General features: G+C 43.9%; 1 protein-coding gene and 13 non-coding genes across 14 annotated transcripts in view; all 14 read right to left on the bottom strand.

Annotated features, from left to right (window-relative positions):
* The window catches only part of trnal-caa (transfer RNA leucine (anticodon CAA)), a 111-nt gene extending 71 nt beyond the window's left edge, over nucleotides 1-40 (bottom strand). Inside the window, exon 1 of the tRNA in view lies at nucleotides 3-40. This is a non-coding gene — a tRNA (tRNA-Leu). The remainder of the gene's footprint in view (nucleotides 1-2) is intronic.
* Nucleotides 1-19527, bottom strand: part of LOC141762360 (ELKS/Rab6-interacting/CAST family member 1-like) — a 123749-nt gene that overhangs the window by 40623 nt on the left and 63599 nt on the right. Inside the window, exon 17 of the mRNA XM_074626449.1 lies at nucleotides 13585-13732. Within this exon, the coding sequence (XP_074482550.1) occupies nucleotides 13585-13732 (148 nt within the window). The remainder of the gene's footprint in view (nucleotides 1-13584; nucleotides 13733-19527) is intronic.
* Nucleotides 421-493, bottom strand: trnak-cuu (transfer RNA lysine (anticodon CUU)). The gene has a single exon. It is a non-coding gene; the product is annotated as a tRNA-Lys (tRNA).
* On the bottom strand, nucleotides 932-1004 carry trnak-cuu (transfer RNA lysine (anticodon CUU)). The gene has a single exon. It is a non-coding gene; the product is annotated as a tRNA-Lys (tRNA).
* On the bottom strand, nucleotides 1323-1433 carry trnal-caa (transfer RNA leucine (anticodon CAA)). The gene is made up of 2 exons: nucleotides 1396-1433; nucleotides 1323-1368 (listed from the first exon to the last, which is right to left on the bottom strand). It is a non-coding gene; the product is annotated as a tRNA-Leu (tRNA).
* On the bottom strand, nucleotides 1872-1982 carry trnal-caa (transfer RNA leucine (anticodon CAA)). Its single transcript has 2 exons — nucleotides 1945-1982; nucleotides 1872-1917 (listed from the first exon to the last, which is right to left on the bottom strand). It is a non-coding gene; the product is annotated as a tRNA-Leu (tRNA).
* On the bottom strand, nucleotides 2670-2780 carry trnal-caa (transfer RNA leucine (anticodon CAA)). Its single transcript has 2 exons — nucleotides 2743-2780; nucleotides 2670-2715 (listed from the first exon to the last, which is right to left on the bottom strand). It is a non-coding gene; the product is annotated as a tRNA-Leu (tRNA).
* On the bottom strand, nucleotides 3161-3233 carry trnak-cuu (transfer RNA lysine (anticodon CUU)). The gene has a single exon. It is a non-coding gene; the product is annotated as a tRNA-Lys (tRNA).
* On the bottom strand, nucleotides 3672-3744 carry trnak-cuu (transfer RNA lysine (anticodon CUU)). Its single transcript has one exon. It is a non-coding gene; the product is annotated as a tRNA-Lys (tRNA).
* On the bottom strand, nucleotides 4063-4173 carry trnal-caa (transfer RNA leucine (anticodon CAA)). The gene is made up of 2 exons: nucleotides 4136-4173; nucleotides 4063-4108 (listed from the first exon to the last, which is right to left on the bottom strand). It is a non-coding gene; the product is annotated as a tRNA-Leu (tRNA).
* trnal-caa (transfer RNA leucine (anticodon CAA)) lies at nucleotides 4612-4722 on the bottom strand. Its single transcript has 2 exons — nucleotides 4685-4722; nucleotides 4612-4657 (listed from the first exon to the last, which is right to left on the bottom strand). It is a non-coding gene; the product is annotated as a tRNA-Leu (tRNA).
* On the bottom strand, nucleotides 5410-5520 carry trnal-caa (transfer RNA leucine (anticodon CAA)). Its single transcript has 2 exons — nucleotides 5483-5520; nucleotides 5410-5455 (listed from the first exon to the last, which is right to left on the bottom strand). It is a non-coding gene; the product is annotated as a tRNA-Leu (tRNA).
* trnak-cuu (transfer RNA lysine (anticodon CUU)) lies at nucleotides 5901-5973 on the bottom strand. Its single transcript has one exon. It is a non-coding gene; the product is annotated as a tRNA-Lys (tRNA).
* Nucleotides 6412-6484, bottom strand: trnak-cuu (transfer RNA lysine (anticodon CUU)). The gene has a single exon. It is a non-coding gene; the product is annotated as a tRNA-Lys (tRNA).

The following is a 19527-nucleotide window of genomic DNA, read 5'->3' as shown; positions in this document are numbered from 1 at the left end:
CCCTTGAGTCTGGCGCCTTAGACCACTCGGCCATCCTGACGACTGAAACAGTGAATCCAGCCTGGACTTCACAAGTTCCATGTACACAGGAACTATGGGTTGACAGACTCACAGGAGGCTTGGAAAACGTCTTAAAGCCATTAAGCTATTTATCATTGTCAGCTTTAAAAGAGTCATTACATTGAAGTCATTTTACTAGAACATTCTTACCGGTGGCCATTAAACAAGTTAACGCATGCCCGCTGTGTCACACTGGGAGAATCAGTGGACTGGGAGGCTGCTGAAGACATACTGCACTCCAATACTGGACTTTCAATTACACTCTCTGTAATTTCAATTTGGGTAAAGCTGGATTACTCCCCAGTCGAGGGTATACAGGAACACTTATACCTCAAGCAAAGACCCAGTCTAAAACACCAGCGCCCAACGTGGGGCTCGAACCCACGACCCTGAGATTAAGAGTCTCATGCTCTACCGACTGAGCTAGCCGGGCTATATTTGCCCAAAAAATGGGTACATTTTCGAAGCTGCACTAACTATCATGGGCTGCAGCAGCGGAGACCGATTGCCTTCCTTACTGCGACATGTATCATAGAAGATAGCATCCTGAGAATCATCTTCCATCTCCTCAACGAAATATTGGTTAAGGAGAGGAGCGTCTTCAGCCAAATGGTCATACCCCCAAGGTATTCCAAAGAGCAGCAAAGGACAACATTCCTGCCGCTGGCCATTAAAAGCTTTAATGCATCCCCACTCTGTCGCAGTGTGGGCATCAGTGGACTGGTAGGCTGCTGAGGTCCTACTGAACTTCAATACTGGACTTCAAATTACACTCTATGTAATTTGAATTTGGGTAAAGCTGAATTACTCCCCAGTCGAGGGTATACGGGAACACTTATACCTCAAGCAAAGACCTAGTCTAAAACACCAACGCCCAACGTGGGGCTCGAACCCACGACCCTGAGATTAAGAGTCTCATGCTCTACCGACTGAGCTAGCCGGGCTATATTTGCCTAAAAAAAGGGTGCATTTTCCAAGCTGCACTAACTCTCATGGGCTGCAGCACCGGAGACCGATTGCCTTCAGTGCTGCAACGTGTGCATCCTGAAAAACATCTTCCCTCCCCTCAACGAAATATTGGTTGAGAAGAGGAGCGTCTTCAGCCAAACGGTCATACCCCCAAGGTATACCAAAGAGTAGCAAAGGACAACATTCCTGCCGCTGGCCATTAAAAGCTTTAATGCATCCCCACTCTGTCGCAGTGGACTGGTAGGATGCATCCCCACTCAGTCTGGACTTCAAAACGTACATGTACTTGTGTCTGTCAGGAGTGGGATTTGAACCCACGCCTCTATGTAGAGACCAGAAATCCCTTTGCTCAGGAAGGACTTAGCCCTTGAGTCTGGCGCCTTAGACCACTCGGCCATCCTGACGACTGAAACCGTGAATCCAGCCTGGACTTCACAAGTTCCATGTACACAGGAACTATGGGTTGACAGACCCACGACCCTGAGATTAAGAGTCTCATGCTCTACCGACTGAGCTAGCCGGGCTATATTTGCCTAAAAAAAGGGTGCATTTTCGAAGCTGCACTAACTCTCATGGGCTGCAGCACCGGACACCGATTGCCTTCAGTACTGCAACGTGTGCATCCTGAAAAACATCTTCCATCCCCTCAAGGAAATATTGGTTGAGAAGAGGAGCGTCTTCAGCCAAACGGTCATACCCCCAAGGTATACCAAAGAGTAGCAAAGGACAACATTCCTGCCGCTGGCCATTAAAAGCTTTAATGCATCCCCACTCTGTCGCAGTGGACTGGTAGGATGCATCCCCACTCAGTCTGGACTTCAAAACGTACATGTACTTGTGTCTGTCAGGAGTGGGATTTGAACCCACGCCTCTATGTAGAGACCAGAAATCCCTTTGCTCAGGAAGGACTTAGCCCTTGAGTCTGGCGCCTTAGACCACTCGGCCATCCTGACGACTGAAACCGTGAATCCAGCCTGGACTTCACAAGTTCCATGTACACAGGAACTATGGGTTGACAGACCCACGACCCTGAGATTAAGAGTCTCATGCTCTACCGACTGAGCTAGCCGGGCTATATTTGCCTAAAAAAAGGGTGCATTTTCGAAGCTGCACTAACTCTCATGGGCTGCAGCACCGGACACCGATTGCCTTCAGTACTGCAACGTGTGCATCCTGAAAAACATCTTCCATCCCCTCAAGGAAATATTGGTTGAGAAGAGGAGCGTCTTCAGCCAAACGGTCATACCCCAAAGGTATACCAAAGAGTAGCAAAGGACAAAATTCCTGCCGCTGGCCATTAAAAGCTTTAATGCATCCCCACTCTGTCGCAGTGGACTGGTAGGCTGCTGAGTTCCTACTAGACTTCAGTCAATATGCTACATGTACATGTTCAAGGAAAACTTGTTTTACACAGAAGCAAAAGAATAGATATCTGTATCGCCAAACTACAAGGACAAAACCTGCAGTGAAAAATGTCTGTCGGGAGCGGGATTTGAACCCACACCTTCTCCTAGAGACTGGGTGTCCCTTTACACATGAAGGAGTTGGCCCTTAAGTCTGGCACCTTAGACCACTTGGCCATCCTGACGACTGAAATCCTGAAGTCAGTCTGGACTTCAAAACGTACATGTACTTGTGTCTATCAGGAGTGGGATTTGAACCCACGCCTCTATGTAGAGACCAGAAATCCCTTTGCTCAGGAAGGACTTAGCCCTTGAGTCTGGCGCCTTAGACCACTCGGCCATCCTGACGACTGAAACAGTGAATCCAGCCTGGACTTCACAAGTTCCATGTACACAGGAACTATGGGTTGACAGACTCACAGGAGGCTTGGAAAACGTCTTAAAGCCATTAAGCTATTTATCATTGTCAGCTTTAAAAGAGTCATTTCATTGAAGTCATTTTACTAGAACATTCTTACCGGTGGCCATTAAACAAGTTAACGCATGCCCGCTGTGTCGCACTGGGAGAATCAGTGGACTGGGAGGCTGCTGAAGACACACTGGACTCCAATACTGGACTTTCAATTACACTCTCTGTAATTTCAATTTGGGTAAAGCTGGATTACTCCCCAGTCGAGGGTATACGGGAACACTTATACCTCAAGCAAAGACCCAGTCTAAAACACCAACGCCCAACGTGGGGCTCGAACCCACGACCCTGAGATTAAGAGTCTCATGCTCTACCGACTGAGCTAGCCGGGCTATATTTGCCCAAAAAATGGGTACATTTTCGAAGCTGCACTAACTATCATGGGCTGCAGCAGCGGAGACCGATTGCCTTCCTTACTGCGACATGTATCATAGAAGATAGCATCCTGAGAATCATCTTCCATCTCCTCAACGAAATATTGGTTAAGGAGAGGAGCGTCTTCAGCCAAATGGTCATACCCCCAAGGTATTCCAAAGAGCAGCAAAGGACAACATTCCTGCCGCTGGCCATTAAAAGCTTTAATGCATCCCCACTCTGTCGCAGTGTGGGCATCAGTGGACTGGTAGGCTGCTGAGGTCCTACTGAACTTCAATACTGGACTTCAAATTACACTCTCTGTAATTTGAATTTGGGTAAAGCTGAATTACTCCCCAGTCGAGGGTATACGGGAACACTTATACCTCAAGCAAAGACCTAGTCTAAAACACCAACGCCCAACGTGGGGCTCGAACCCACGACCCTGAGATTAAGAGTCTCATGCTCTACCGACTGAGCTAGCCGGGCTATATTTGCCTAAAAAAAGGGTGCATTTTCCAAGCTGCACTAACTCTCATGGGCTGCAGCACCGGAGACCGATTGCCTTCAGTGCTGCAACGTGTGCATCCTGAAAAACATCTTCCCTCCCCTCAACGAAATATTGGTTGAGAAGAGGAGCGTCTTCAGCCAAACGGTCATACCCCCAAGGTATACCAAAGAGTAGCAAAGGACAACATTCCTGCCGCTGGCCATTAAAAGCTTTAATGCATCCCCACTCTGTCGCAGTGGACTGGTAGGATGCATCCCCACTCAGTCTGGACTTCAAAACGTACATGTACTTGTGTCTGTCAGGAGTGGGATTTGAACCCACGCCTCTATGTAGAGACCAGAAATCCCTTTGCTCAGGAAGGACTTAGCCCTTGAGTCTGGCGCCTTAGACCACTCGGCCATCCTGACGACTGAAACCGTGAATCCAGCCTGGACTTCACAAGTTCCATGTACACAGGAACTATGGGTTGACAGACCCACGACCCTGAGATTAAGAGTCTCATGCTCTACCGACTGAGCTAGCCGGGCTATATTTGCCTAAAAAAAGGGTGCATTTTCGAAGCTGCACTAACTCTCATGGGCTGCAGCACCGGACACCGATTGCCTTCAGTACTGCAACGTGTGCATCCTGAAAAACATCTTCCATCCCCTCAAGGAAATATTGGTTGAGAAGAGGAGCGTCTTCAGCCAAACGGTCATACCCCCAAGGTATACCAAAGAGTAGCAAAGGACAACATTCCTGCCGCTGGCCATTAAAAGCTTTAATGCATCCCCACTCTGTCGCAGTGGACTGGTAGGATGCATCCCCACTCAGTCTGGACTTCAAAACGTACATGTACTTGTGTCTGTCAGGAGTGGGATTTGAACCCACGCCTCTATGTAGAGACCAGAAATCCCTTTGCTCAGGAAGGACTTAGCCCTTGAGTCTGGCGCCTTAGACCACTCGGCCATCCTGACGACTGAAACCGTGAATCCAGCCTGGACTTCACAAGTTCCATGTACACAGGAACTATGGGTTGACAGACCCACGACCCTGAGATTAAGAGTCTCATGCTCTACCGACTGAGCTAGCCGGGCTATATTTGCCTAAAAAAAGGGTGCATTTTCGAAGCTGCACTAACTCTCATGGGCTGCAGCACCGGACACCGATTGCCTTCAGTACTGCAACGTGTGCATCCTGAAAAACATCTTCCATCCCCTCAAGGAAATATTGGTTGAGAAGAGGAGCGTCTTCAGCCAAACGGTCATACCCCAAAGGTATACCAAAGAGTAGCAAAGGACAACATTCCTGCCGCTGGCCATTAAAAGCTTTAATGCATCCCCACTCTGTCGCAGTGGACTGGTAGGCTGCTGAGTTCCTACTAGACTTCAGTCAATATGCTACATGTACATGTTCAAGGAAAACTTGTTTTACACAGAAGCAAAAGAATAGATATCTGTATCGCCAAACTACAAGGACAAAACCTGCAGTGAAAAATGTCTGTCGGGAGCGGGATTTGAACCCACACCTTCTCCTAGAGACTGGGTGTCCCTTTACACATGAAGGAGTTGGCCCTTAAGTCTGGCACCTTAGACCACTTGGCCATCCTGACGACTGAAATCCTGAAGTCAGTCTGGACTTCAAAACGTACATGTACTTGTGTCTATCAGGAGTGGGATTTGAACCCACGCCTCTATGTAGAGACCAGAAATCCCTTTGCTCAGGAAGGACTTAGCCCTTGAGTCTGGCGCCTTAGACCACTCGGCCATCCTGACGACTGAAACAGTGAATCCAGCCTGGACTTCACAAGTTCCATGTACACAGGAACTATGGGTTGACAGACTCACAGGAGGCTTGGAAAACGTCTTAAAGCCATTAAGCTATTTATCATTGTCAGCTTTAAAAGAGTCATTTCATTGAAGTCATTTTACTAGAACATTCTTACCGGTGGCCATTAAACAAGTTAACGCATGCCCGCTGTGTCGCACTGGGAGAATCAGTGGACTGGGAGGCTGCTGAAGACACACTGGACTCCAATACTGGACTTTCAATTACACTCTCTGTAATTTCAATTTGGGTAAAGCTGGATTACTCCCCAGTCGAGGGTATACGGGAACACTTATACCTCAAGCAAAGACCCAGTCTAAAACACCAACGCCCAACGTGGGGCTCGAACCCACGACCCTGAGATTAAGAGTCTCATGCTCTACCGACTGAGCTAGCCGGGCTATATTTGCCCAAAAAATGGGTACATTTTCGAAGCTGCACTAACTATCATGGGCTGCAGCAGCGGAGACCGATTGCCTTCCTTACTGCAACATGTATCATAGAAGATAGCATCCTGAAAACCATCTTCCATCTCCTCAACGAAATATTGGTTAAGGAGAGGAGCGTCTTCAGCCAAATGGTCATACCCCCAAGGTATTCCAAAGAGCAGCAAAGGACAACATTCCTGCCGCTGGCCATTAAAAGCTTCAATGCATCCCCACTCTGTCGCAGTGTGGGCATCAGTGGACTGGTAGGCTGCTGAGGTCCTACTGAACTTCAATACTGGACTTCAAATTACACTCTCTGTAATTTGAATTTGGGTAAAGCTGAATTACTCCCCAGTCGAGGGTATACGGGAACACTTATACCTCAAGCAAAGACCTAGTCTAAAACACCAACGCCCAACGTGGGGCTCGAACCCACGACCCGGAGATTAAGAGTCTCATGCTCTACCGACTGAGCTAGCCGGGCTATATTTGCCCAAAATATGGGTCCATTTTCGAAGCTGCATTAACTCTCATGGGCTGCAGCACCGAAGACCGGTTGCCTTCAGTACTGCAACATGTATCATAGAAGATAGCATCCTGAAAAACATCTTCCATCCCCTCAACGAAATATTGGTTGAGAAGAGGAGCGTCTTCAGCCAAACGGTCATACCCCCAAGGTATTCCAAAGAGCAGCAAAGGACAACATTCTTGCGGCTGGCCATTAAAAGCTTTAATGCATCCCCACTCTGTCGCAGTGGACTGGTAGGCTGCTGAGTTCCTACTAGACTTCAGTCAATATGCTACATGTACATGTTCAAGGAAAACTTGTTTTGACACAGAAGCAAAAGAATAGATATATGTATCGCCAAACTACGAGGACAAAACCTGCAGTGAAAAATGCCTGTCGGGAGCGGGATTTGAACCCACGCCTCCTCCTAGAGACAGGGAGTCCCTTTGCACATGAAGGAGTTGGCCCTTAAGTCTGGCACCTTAGACCACTTGGCCATCCTGACGACTGAAACAATGAGTTCAGTCTTCATGCAGTACACGAAATATTGGTTAAGAAGAGGAGCGTATTCAGCCAAAGGGTCATACCCCAAAGGTATCCCAAAGAGCAGCAAAGGACAACATTCCTGCCGGTGGCCATTAAAAGCTTTAATGCATCCCCACTCTGTCTCAGTGTGGGCATCAGTGGACTGGGAGGATGCTGAAGTCTTACTGGACTTCAATCAATATGCTACATGTACAACCTGTTTTTTCACAGAAGCAAAAGAATAGATATTGGAATCGCCTAACTACGGGGACAAAACATGCTGGTAAAAATGTTAATCAGGAGCGGTATTTGAACCCATGCCTCCATTTGGAGACCAGACGTCTCTAGATCACTCGGCCATCCTGACTACTTTAATGCTGAATTCATCTATCTTTGTCGGCTTTCTTTCTCCTCATTTTAGAGCTTTCTCAACCTAAATAATGCCCAAAGTTCCATCCTCTTTCCTCTTCCTGTATTTATCTCTCAGTTCTCATACACAGTATTTTCTATGATTAAGTCTCTGCCTATAATAAAATGTACCTAACACTGCTCCTTTGTGCCTCTTTCTCTCTATTTCTTTAATGATCTGAGTTTTTTCTCTATAGACAGAGTATTTTATTTTTTTCCCCTCTCTCTTGACTTTTGAGCTCCTTAACATGCCTTTATATCCGTGACTAATTCCCTCTCCCACTCTTTTCCTCCCTCCTCTCTGCAACATGTCCTCATTTCCATATCTTTCCCTTCCTGCTCTTCTCATTGTTCTGTTGCGTTCACTGTTTTTTTTGTGTTTTTAGGTAATTTTGACCATGATTTTTCTCCTGGTTTGCCCCCTTCGTTCTGTTTGCCCTTTCTATTCTCTACTGATTTCAACAATCTTCTCAATATCTGAAACACACATGCAACTGTGCTGAAACCGACAACATACACATCAAAGCATATTTCTATATGTGGTCTTCAACAAAGGCCTTGTTACACCAGAATTTAAAATGGTGAAATTCTGCAGCAAAATCGCCCCGATTAGATTGGAATGCAAATTTTTTGAGTCAAGTTAATTTCACTCTAAAATTTGTGCCGCTGACCAATAACAAGCCATCATAACAGTGTTGATTTGTGGGGGAACAGAGCGCTGGATGGGTGAAGCTATCATCAATTATTATTATTCATTATTTAACCTCTGTTTAACTCCGCCCTGGAGTATAAACAGCAGACAGTCAATGTGTACATATGTGTGGTTTCAGTGAACTGTGTGAACTAATTGTTCTTTTAGCGACCAAGCTAACGAGCTTAGAGTTAGGAGCTTTTAGCAAGCTCGTTACCTCCTCAATAAAACTCTTTGTTGAATAAAATGATGTACAATCCTGAGAACAAAGTGCTAAGGGGGAGTAAACAGCACAGTACAGAGAAACTAGAGAGAAACTCTGGGGGCTATTGTGACTGACTATCACGTCTTGGTGTTAGCGGCATTAGCCTAGAACAAAATGAAACGACAAGCGATTAATTTGCATGTCAATATATTTTTTAGAACTGTTACAACTTTCACACAGATAGCAAATATCACGCAGCCAAAAAGTGACGTAATTTCTTTGGGGAACAAATCAAATTTTCTGAGCTTTCGCATTGCGAATAAAGGCATCAACCAATCACATGGTAAGGGCTACTTTATGAAACAACAACACGGAGGCTCAGTAGTATTAACCAGGATGGCAAACTTTTATTACTCCTTTCAATCTTGACAAAGGCAGCACAGACCACAGCCACTCCTTCCGTTCCTACCTTTCACAATAAAAGTCCTAGACATATAATATTCGCAGGTGAGTATTTTGAATTTTCGTGCCGTTTTCTCATCGCGCCCCCAGTGTCTAAAGACCTTAAGATTCACAGATTTTGCTGTCGAAATTTTTTTGGTGTAACCGGGCCTTAACAATCTTTCCCACTGTCACTCTATTCCCTCATCTGTCCTCTATCCATATTTAGTTCTGTTGAACCCAAAATATAAAACCCCTAAAACCATGACTTGGAGAAGGAGAATGAAAACAAAAAGGAGGTGGAGGGAAATAATAGAAGAAAGAAAAGGAAGAAGAGGCAAAGATGAAAGTGGCACAAGGAGAGAGCAGGTGAGTAAAGGTGAGGGAAAAAGAAAGAGGGTAAGAGGGAAGAGGAGAACAAAGAGACCTGGAGGAGAGGAAGAAATTAACAACCCCCCATCCTCTTCTCTCCTTTTCCTTGCTGGCCTTTCTTTACATCTTCCCCTTTTCTCTAATTGTCAGGAATGCTGACCTCAGCTCACTGGTTTCTGTGCCAACTCTCTCTTTCTCACTTAATCTAATCATCACACCATTATTTCACTCCTCCTCCTCTCATTGTTCCCTTCTTCTTCTCCCCTCCATCTATCCTTCCTGTGGCTCTGCTGTAACCCGCTGACAATGGACAGAATGAGAAACAAATGAACACGGAGTGAAGTGAGAGGGGGGGTTGGGGGGAATGCTGAGTCATGCGTAGAAGAAAATTATTTCATCGTGATAAGGCTCTGGGGAATATTAGATCAGATTATTGTTTCGTCTTTCCCTCCAGTGGCGAAAGAAGAACCTTTGTTGATATCTGTGCAATTATCAATAATGAAAAATTGCTGAGTCATGGTTGGACAAGAACTATTTCATCATGATAAAAAATTACATTAGTTTTTTTTTCTCCCCCATTTCTCTGTCAAGAAGAGAAAGTTGTTGATAAGTGGAAAATTACAAATGACAATGGAAAGTGTCTGAGTTGAGCACTGAGGGGATATTTCATTCTGATAAGTCTCTACAGAGTAATAAATTAGATTAGAACCACATTTTTTCACTTTGGACAGTAACAGGAGACCTCATGATAATCCTAAATGAACAGTTAAGCATGTAAGAGACAGACAAAGGAATGAAATCCTCATGACTACAAATTAGAAACGTTTTCAGACTTTCACATACGATCCGATTGAGACTTCTGTCCTAAATACCTGGAATATCCCTTTTAAACTGCAGTTACGTCTAAATTAAAGCCACCACACATTCATCCGTTCACAGGATTTAAAGTTTCGGAGGTTTAAAGTGGCTAAAGGTGTCTCCATCTGGTTATGTTTTAGTGTCTAGATTATAAACATGTTGTTGACCCTTTTTTGGATCTGTGATTTACTGCTAGTTCACGAATTCCTGTCTTTTTTTTTTTGTGTTTCTGCAATATAATTTAAGACTATTATGGGTTAGGTAAATAAATAACACCTAACCAGGACTTTGGAAACAACCAACTAGTGATATAAAGAGCCAAAGTCTTAAAAAAAGCCCATATTAGAGGCGAACTTTAGTCACACAGGTGAGGAACAAAGGCCAAAGGCCTAGGCCACACATACACCACCTGTAAATGTTAACCACATGTGTCTGTTGCAGTGGCAGATGGTGGTATATTTCACATCTTCCCTCCTCTTCTTCCTCTTGTTCCATTTCATAAAATATTACAATCACCCCCTTTGCCAAAACTTCTCTTTCTCTAATAGTTTTAGTCTCGGTCTCTCCACCATAACGCTGAAGAAAAGTAAAAATCTGAATAAAAGTGAAGAGGAGGAAGGAGACTGTGAGAAAGATAGGAGGAGATGAGAAGTGAAGAGAGCTGAGATCACCTTGATCTACAGCCTCCTGCCTACGCTGCAGCTGGGGGTCAAAGGGCAAAACACAGGAGGCACTTTCAGGGACACACATATATTCTTTAACACACACACAGGTGTGTTTTATGTATGTAGTGTAAGTACTGCACATATACAGATTCTTCTCTCTCTTGTAGCCATCTTTCTATCTTTGCCATGTAATTAGAATTCTTTACATGAACAAATACGCAGAGGCATATATACACATATATATATGTGTATATATACATATATATATACACATATATATATATATACATATACATATATATATATATGTATATATATATATATACTATGTTTGAAATTTGATTCTACATGTCTGTAACTTCATCACCCTACCTACAAACAGCCCTATGGTACTTGTTGATTCAAATGTATCCTTCTGATGACATATTTTTCCAAAAATACTACATTTACATGTACATTTTGTGCTGATTATATACTTTGATCTGATCCTCTGATTTTGACCTGCTCTGGAGCAGAGTACTGTAGCTGTGCAGCAGAGTTTACAGTGGTGCAAATTCAGACCAGACGTAAGACGTCAGCAGCATTCAAGCACTAGCAAAGCGTCCATCCAGTCAAAAAACACAGTCTGACCTTTGACTTCTGAACGACTGACGAGTGATGGCCGTCAAAAAACACTCATAGAGAAACTTAAAAAAAAAATAAAAAAATGGCGGTATGGATTATCCATCACACAGGTACAAGTGAATTATATATTATATTACTTTACAAATCTCAAAATACTACTTTCTGTTTTTACCTACCACGTATGGCAACCAGAGCTCACTTTCATCGCTGATTTATATTCACCTATAATTTCATACCGCAACTCAAGTCTCTGTCCATCTGACAGTCAGGTTATCAGTGGCAAAGTGTGTGCATATGTCACTCTGAAGGAGCGAGCTAAAAATACTACGCCGGCCTCTGCTCACTTGATGGTTACACTGCAAACACACACACACACACGCGTGCACACACAGACGGGAATATAGAGGAAGTCTCGGCTGTGATCCATCATTGTGGGACTGAAAATGATGACACCACACAGAGAGAGACAGAGACCAAAGAGGGGAGCAAAACCACGAACACCCCCCCACACACACACATAGCAGCAGACAGTAGAGTCTCTGTGTTGTCAGTAACCACCTTCGGGACCCTGAGGTGTCATAAAAGACTTCAAATAGGACGGAGTGGGACGGAGTGAGACAGAGGGACGAGGGAGGAAGAGAGAGGAGAGTGATGCATGTTATAATGACTTCATTTGACACCGCCACTCTCCGACACCCCATGCTTTTCCCCTAAACACCAATTCAAAACACTCTTTGACACACACACACACACCTGCACATGATTTTTCTCTCTCTTGTGCGTCTATCTTATTGAATCCTTTTGAGCTTATTGTATCCATTAAGTGGATTTTTGGCAATATTCAATAACTGGAAATCTTTCACAACATAAGTATTGCTACATCTTATCTATTTGAGCGGTATCGAGGATGACAACTCCATTAGTATTATTTGAACGGCAGTTTAGTTTCACAGTTTGTGAATCAAGGGAAATAAAAGGGAACACAAAGCTGTTCAATCTGGGTTTGGTTGTGACATATTAGGTGCCGTTATTGAGTTTGTGTGCTTGGTGCAATGTGCCAGCCCGGTCGCACGAAAAAGGTGTATGAATGACATGATAATGTGCAAGGCAAAAGCGTGCAATAAGAACGCCCTTCTTGCTTTTGGCGTGTTATTCGTACGCCATGTAGTCTGTACTGACTGCAATGTAAATGCATTCAGGTGAATCTGCTACGTTCAGAGCTAGTGATGTAGAATAAAAAGTGAGAAAGACGGCTTGTAGTGGGCGGGAGGGGAGATTGATGGGTCCAACAAACATAGGACTTTTAACCATGAGACCATTGTTTTGTTTTGTGTTTTACGTTAGTGACGTTTGTGACATGTTTTCCGTACTTATATTATGTTGTTTCCGTACGTTTTGTACTTTGTTTACGCACTTATTTTAAAGGACCTGTAACTTTTCCTGCTTGTTTCAGAGTCGATAACATTATTTGCTCCCGTCGCCGCCGCTCTCTCTCTCTCTCTCCTGCTTCATCACTCACTTCCCACATACACACACACTCTATGCACTGGTAGTTTCTGTCTTATGTAACTAGTAATTTCACTGTTATCACATTGAATCAAGTAAAAAACAAAAACAAGCAGAAACAGATATAGACAGAAAGTGGGAAGAAACAAGTACAAGCGGGAGACCAGTGATGAAGAAATCCACCAAACTCCCAGTAGGCTCATCCACTAAGGGGTTGGTTAGTTCACTAGACCCACGAGAACTTTTACTGTGTGTGAGTGTGTCCATGAGTGTGTGAATAGACCTCTGTGTGGAACCACAGAGGCATTTGGTCATGTTTATATCCTTGTTTTTGGCCTGGGTGAGTGTGTACATATTGGTTATGAGTGAGTGAGATCTGTGAAGGTGTACCCATACCAGCGAAGTGACGTGTAAGGTTGTGTATCTGCGGACAGAATATTTAAATCAATTCACATGAAAGAGTTGTCACCGGAGATTTGTGGAACATTTGAACTCGGTGTGTGTTTGTGTGTGGTGAGTGTGGGAGGGGGAGGTTAATCCTAAATTTACCCTCGGCAGTCGGAGGACTGTGGTCACATCTGGACTCAGTTTCTCTCTGCCTCTCTTGTTTTCTTTGCTCCCCTCGTCATCACCACCTCACCTGTGCTCCCACTTTTTTTTTTTACCCCTCTCGCCACACTTTTTCCTCTGCTCCTCTTTTTTAAATAACTGACCAAAAATCTTTCCTGGTGTCCACTTGAATGTCAAAGTATGCATGTTAATGTGTGCACAGTAATCCTACCTGCTGTTTGAGCTGGTGAACCAGACCGTCCTTCTCCCTCTTCAGAGCCGACACCTCATCCTGGGTTTTCTTCTTCTTGGACGAGGAGAGCTCCAGCAGGGCAATGTTGGCGTCTTTCTCACTTATGGCTGCCAGCAGCGCCTCTTGCCTGCACAAAGAACAATCGTACATTTTGTTAGGGAATACTAGAAATGAACTTAATTAATTTGATTTAATTAAAGCCACACCGGGTGATATTCCATAACATTACTGTAACTGCAGAAAAGTTCTCAACTTTTAAGGCACAGAAACGATGCAGTGAATGCAGTTTGACCTTTTTATTGCTCAAATATCGCTATTAAAGGGAAACCATAAAGGGATGTTCACCCAAATTACAATGAGATTTTTTTTTTTACAAACAACAAACAACATTTAAATGGTTCAACCAACACATTCTCACTCCCAACTCGTCGAAAACCCCTCTTGCATTACTTTTGGACGTGTCAGGGACGGCGTGTCAATATACCCTTGTTAAATGCACAGTGTCCTTTCAAAATAAACTTCTGTTTTCACAGGAAGTTTGGTTTAGGCAACACAACCATTTAGTTAGGGTTAGGAAACGGTCGTGGTGGACGTTAACTTTACTGCCTAATGACTCACGTGACTAGTGATACTAATGAGTCATGTGACTAATGACTGACGTGACAAAATAAGTCAATGTTACTTATAGTTTCATATGGGCCACGAACATCTGTTGTCTCCTGGCTGAAAGTCTTGTGTTTGTTTGACCAATCCACCCTCAGCGGACTCTCACGCTATTAATACTACGTCACTTGCTCCGACTGTCGCATAACGGCATGGGTGGCTTTACATTGAAGTTAGTTGAAAGCTTGGTGTGTCGCATACAGTCGTTAAAGGGTGCTTCCGTGCGTCGGTATCCGATGCCGAGGGGCACTGCCCAAATGGCGCTGCCCAAATGGCGGTATTTGACGAGTTTGGTGGAGAACGGTTTGATTCAACAACAACCTTTTCTTGAAACTCTCAACTTTTTCTTGAGTTTTTCTGTGGATTATCCAGAGCAACAGGGACACAAGATGTTTCTGTTCAATTTTTAAATGTCATTTTACAACTTTATGAGCACACACCACAAACCAGTGGTAAAATCCAGTCACCACACTCGTATTGGGGTGGAGACGGAAATCCCGGAGATGGATATCTCCAAATCCGGACAAAGGAAACCAAAACTATCTGCATGGCTGGATACTAATTTGGGTGTACCTTAATGTTATGGTGAACTCATGGCGTGTCAACAAGTGGAGGACGTCCCCTTAATTAGGACGCCACTTTGTGATTTAGGAGGATAAAATTGGTGTATTTTTGCAAAAATATGGGGCTTCCTAGTGGTCAAGTATGACGCATAGCATGCAATCAAAATGTTTCCAGTTTGTTTATCGCATATGATCACTCTTTCTCTCTCATTTCTCTTCACACCATCTACTAGAACAAATTAGCAATTAACTAACCTTTAACTTAATCTAACTTCATGACCACACACACTCTCTGTTTCCGTATAGGTATCACTCTCTAGTCTCTGTCTGTCTTCCCAGCCCTCTTGTCTCTCTCTATCTCTTCCCCCCTGACTGGATGGTCGGCCTGACAGATAGATAGCATTCCATGTGGTTCGGGAAGCAACAAGCCGCATCCCATCCATCCCATCAGCCACAGACCTGGCCGAGCCGCCTCCGAGGACACCCAGGGCTCAGAATTCTTGGAATTCTGCACGTTTCCAGAAAGAATCTAAATCACAACGGGTTTTCCCACAATCCCACAGGGCTCAAAGATGCACATAAACACACACTAAGATGTAAACCTGCATACGAAAGAGTAAATACATTTTTGTCTCTCTGAATCTCCCTTCTTGCATACATTGTGCTCTTGCAATCAGGTAATATATCAAGAGTGACTTCGAAAAATATAAACCTTCTAGATCACAATGTTAAAGTCAAGTAAAAAGATGCTCAAGAAACAAGTAAGAGCAACGGAGGGCACATTTCCTCTCATGTACCCCACCATGGTACTGTACCTACAATAAGCATGTATGAATATACACAGACATACAATTATCCAGATACACACTGACGCAGACAGAGGCAGGTTTCATTTACATTTTTTACATGCCTTTTGTTCACCTACTCTCTTTACTCAACACACAATTACACGGTTTCTCTCTCGCACACATAGAGACACAGATACAGCGGTGCAGTGAGGAATGCAATGATGAGTGTCTAAATGAAGACAGATTACATGTTTGGACTGTGTGAAGACCCGCAGATTCTTTGGTCAACCTCACCGACCACACTGTCAGTGTACAAGTGTCCCATCATGCATTTGGACTGCAGTGATCCTGTCAGGAGCGGGGGCTGAGAGGGACTCGAGGCCGGGGTTGGTCGAGCGGTTCGCTCTGCAAGTCTGGTGACTGTCAGACTCCCCAAAGACTAGTCAGATTTGTGAATATGTATGCAACATTTTGAGATATTAAAGGGATAGTTCAGGTGTTTTTGAAGTGGGGTTGTATGTGGCACTCATCCATAGTCAGTGTACTACCTACAGTAGATGACAGTCGGCACGCCCCCAGTTTGGAGAAGCCAGCAGGAGTTACCGCACAGGAGCAAAGCAATGTACTGCTGTGGACGGATTGGTGGATTTTAACCACCTAAAATAAAGGCCCACCTTAAAAAATCAATATCAGTTTAAGTGTACTCTATATTTATTATACTTTTGCTGGTTTACATTGCCATGAGACAGCTGTACAGTCTATGTTTCCGACAGGGAACTGAAGGCATTATCTGTGCTCTCGCCAAAGCCACCAGACTCCACCAAAAAAACAGTCATTTTACCTCGCAGAACATTGGGCAGGTAGACTAGCCACCCTCCTCTTCTGTGAGGCAAAATTTCAATTACATAAAGTTTAATAAAGCTGAATAAAGTTTAAAGTTCACAGCTTTTTTTCAATGGAATCTGGTGGCTTTGGTGAGAGCATAGATGGATAAAATGGCTTCAGTTCCCCGTCGGAAACAGCTGTCTGACAGGAAGGTAAAGCAGTGAAAATATTCTAAATATAGTGTAAAATTAAACTGATGTTGATTTTTTTAGGTGGGCCTTTCTTCTACTGTAGGTAATACACTGACTATGGATAAGTACCTCATACAACCCCACTTCAAAATACTGTACCTGAACTTTCCCTTTAATGATAGGGTACCTTTATATTACATGATATTGTAATATCATATGTTTCAACGTGCCCCTGCTCATTTTTAGGGTTCCAAAATGCTCCTTCTCTTCATCACAGTGTTGATCATTTAAGTACTTTACCCAACGTGAGCTCTTGGACGTCTTTAAGCTATCAGAAAGAACATTTTCCTGCTTCCAGATTGTGAGACACTGGAACACTGTCGCAGTCTTTCCCTTTCTTTTTTTTACACTGTGTGTGTGTACCACTGACTCACACACACACATACACAGGAAAGCTAATGGAACATTAGTCTTGTTAAAGCTAACAGCGCGTCTAGTTTTATACCATATCTGAGAGTTACCTGCCAGCACATGGCGCTTATAAACCTCGGTGATAAAATGATATTTATTCCAGATGCACTCGTCTCATTCTGGGCCTCTCTATGGCTCTCCCTTCATCTCGGTCTAACACACACACACACACTTAAAACACTCTGCTTGGCCAGAGCTAAACACATGCTTATGACAAGTGCTGGTTGTGGCTACCGCTGTTACTATGTGATCATTAAAATCTGTTTCAAGTGCAGTTCTCTTTTGCTAAATCTTTAGATAATTCTACTGTCAGAGGGCCCTTAAAAACATGGTATGCTCTCAGCTCTGCTGGCAATGTGTCCTCACCATTGAACATAACAAAGACAATGCAGCCAGCACTGTGAGGAGGAAAGGTTCCCAGAGGATACGCAGCCTTAGATCTGTAACTTTCCTTTCAAGTCATTCCTCTGTGCAGCAATATAGAGGGCACAGTAGGATAAAGGAAGGTCTACCAACAGCAAGTAAAAGCTTATTGAAGAGGTCTCTGTCAGATCGTCATGGTTTCTTATTTTGGCAAACACCTTTTGTTTCAGATGTGGTGGCGTTTTTTTTGCACTACACATCCCAGAGATTTGTCAGTTGGTGTGTGTAGTGGCATGACATGTTTTGCCCTGGATTTTGTTTAGGTGTCACTCTGTTCTTTGACTGTTCAGCCGTGGCATCTGCTGTTATAGCTCGTAAGGACTCCAACGGCAAAAAACAAACGGATTATGCGGCAAAAAAGTTGAACCTGACTCAAGTAAAGAAGAAGAACTTTGATACTGGGTGGTTTTGCAAATCCCCAGATAAAGTTTAACTTCACAAGACAATAATATTATGACTTTTTTTTCTCGGAAACTTCTGACTTTATTCTCATAATATTACGCTTTTTTCTCGCAAACCTACGACTTTATTCTCGTAATATTATTACTTTATTCTCGAAATCACAGATTTTTTTTCCCCTCCTCAATGTGGCCCTAATACTCGTACGTGATTCTCCTGAGTGTTCACAAAGAACACTGAAAAAGTATATAGAAAACTGTCAAAAGGGCTGAATTACTATTGTATTTCATACATTAATAGTAGCAGTTACATATGAACATTTCACAGGTTATTCAAAATTTAACAAGTTTCCATTTACGTTATATTCTCTTCCCACTTCATGTCAGGCTCGCTCTCACCTATTCTCTATCGGTATCTCTCGCCCACCCTGCATTTCTCATCTCCTCCATCCCTTTGTCACTCGTTCTATCTCTCCACCTCGTCCCTCTCTCTCCGTCTACAAAGAAGACGGGAGGCATTCTTTCCGTCGTTCGGCGGTCGTGTGCCATGATGTCATCGCCGTGGCGACAAGGTAGACAGTAAGCAGATACACGCAAAATGCACCAGGCACCTGACCCCAACCCCAACACACACACACACACACACACACACACACACACACGGGGGGCTCTCTCCTTCCTAAAACCACTTAAGGCCCCTCACTTTATCAGAAACACTAATGCCTGGTCTTAGATCACTCACATATTTCTACACACACACACAACCACACCAAAGCAGCTTCCCGCGTGTGCTGCGTTATCTCTTTCATGCTGTCACCCTCTACAGTGTGTGTGTGTGTGTGTGTGTTCAAGTGACAGTTGAATGTCTGTGTTTATGACAGCATGTCTTTATGTAGGTGCGCATGTGCTCATAAGGATGTACTTATATGTATTTCACTGTGTGTGGATGTTCACAAGCTGTCTGTATGTATTCAAGGCTTTATTCTGTGTAAGAATGCAGTGTGTGTGTGTCCCTGTGTGTGTGTGTGTGTGTGTGTGTGTGAAGTAGATTCAGCCCAGTGTGACATTGGCCAGTCTCCGTCTAAGACAAACACGGAGCTATTTTAGAAATAATCCCCTCTCTCTCTCTGCTCTCTGTTTCCGACTGAACAAAGCGGCTCTCCATTGTTTTCTGTGACACTGTCTGCTCTGGTTACACAGGAGGCTGCCTGTAGGACGCCAGAGTTTACTCTTTAACCCCTGTAGGACGTGGTGCGTGTCAAGCTCGACCTCGTTTCTGTGTGGGGCGAGGTTTCCCTCTACATGCTGGGCCTCAGAGAACCATATGCAGGACTTGTTCAGACTTTATAATACCCATAGACTTTGAGGAAAACTTTCGACACCACCGACCAATTTTCGAGAAACTGAATGAGTTTTGAGGCGAGCGAAATCTCGGCAGGTGACCGGGGATTTAGAAAAATGTGATAATCATATTTACTGTAATCATGAGCGCTATGTGCTTTGGTTTGCTTTGGAGGAGACTTAATGAGTTCAAAAACAAAGAAACAAAGCCGATGTCAGCCCAGGACTGAAATTAGCCTTAGTTATGGAATTATGCAGC

The sequence above is a fragment of the Sebastes fasciatus genome, chromosome 23, assembly GCF_043250625.1.
Source record: "Sebastes fasciatus isolate fSebFas1 chromosome 23, fSebFas1.pri, whole genome shotgun sequence".
NCBI classification, from domain to species: Eukaryota; Metazoa; Chordata; class Actinopteri; order Perciformes; family Sebastidae; genus Sebastes; species Sebastes fasciatus.
The sequence above is the reverse complement of the archived record's forward strand: the minus strand, read 5'-3'. Positions and strand labels throughout refer to the sequence as shown.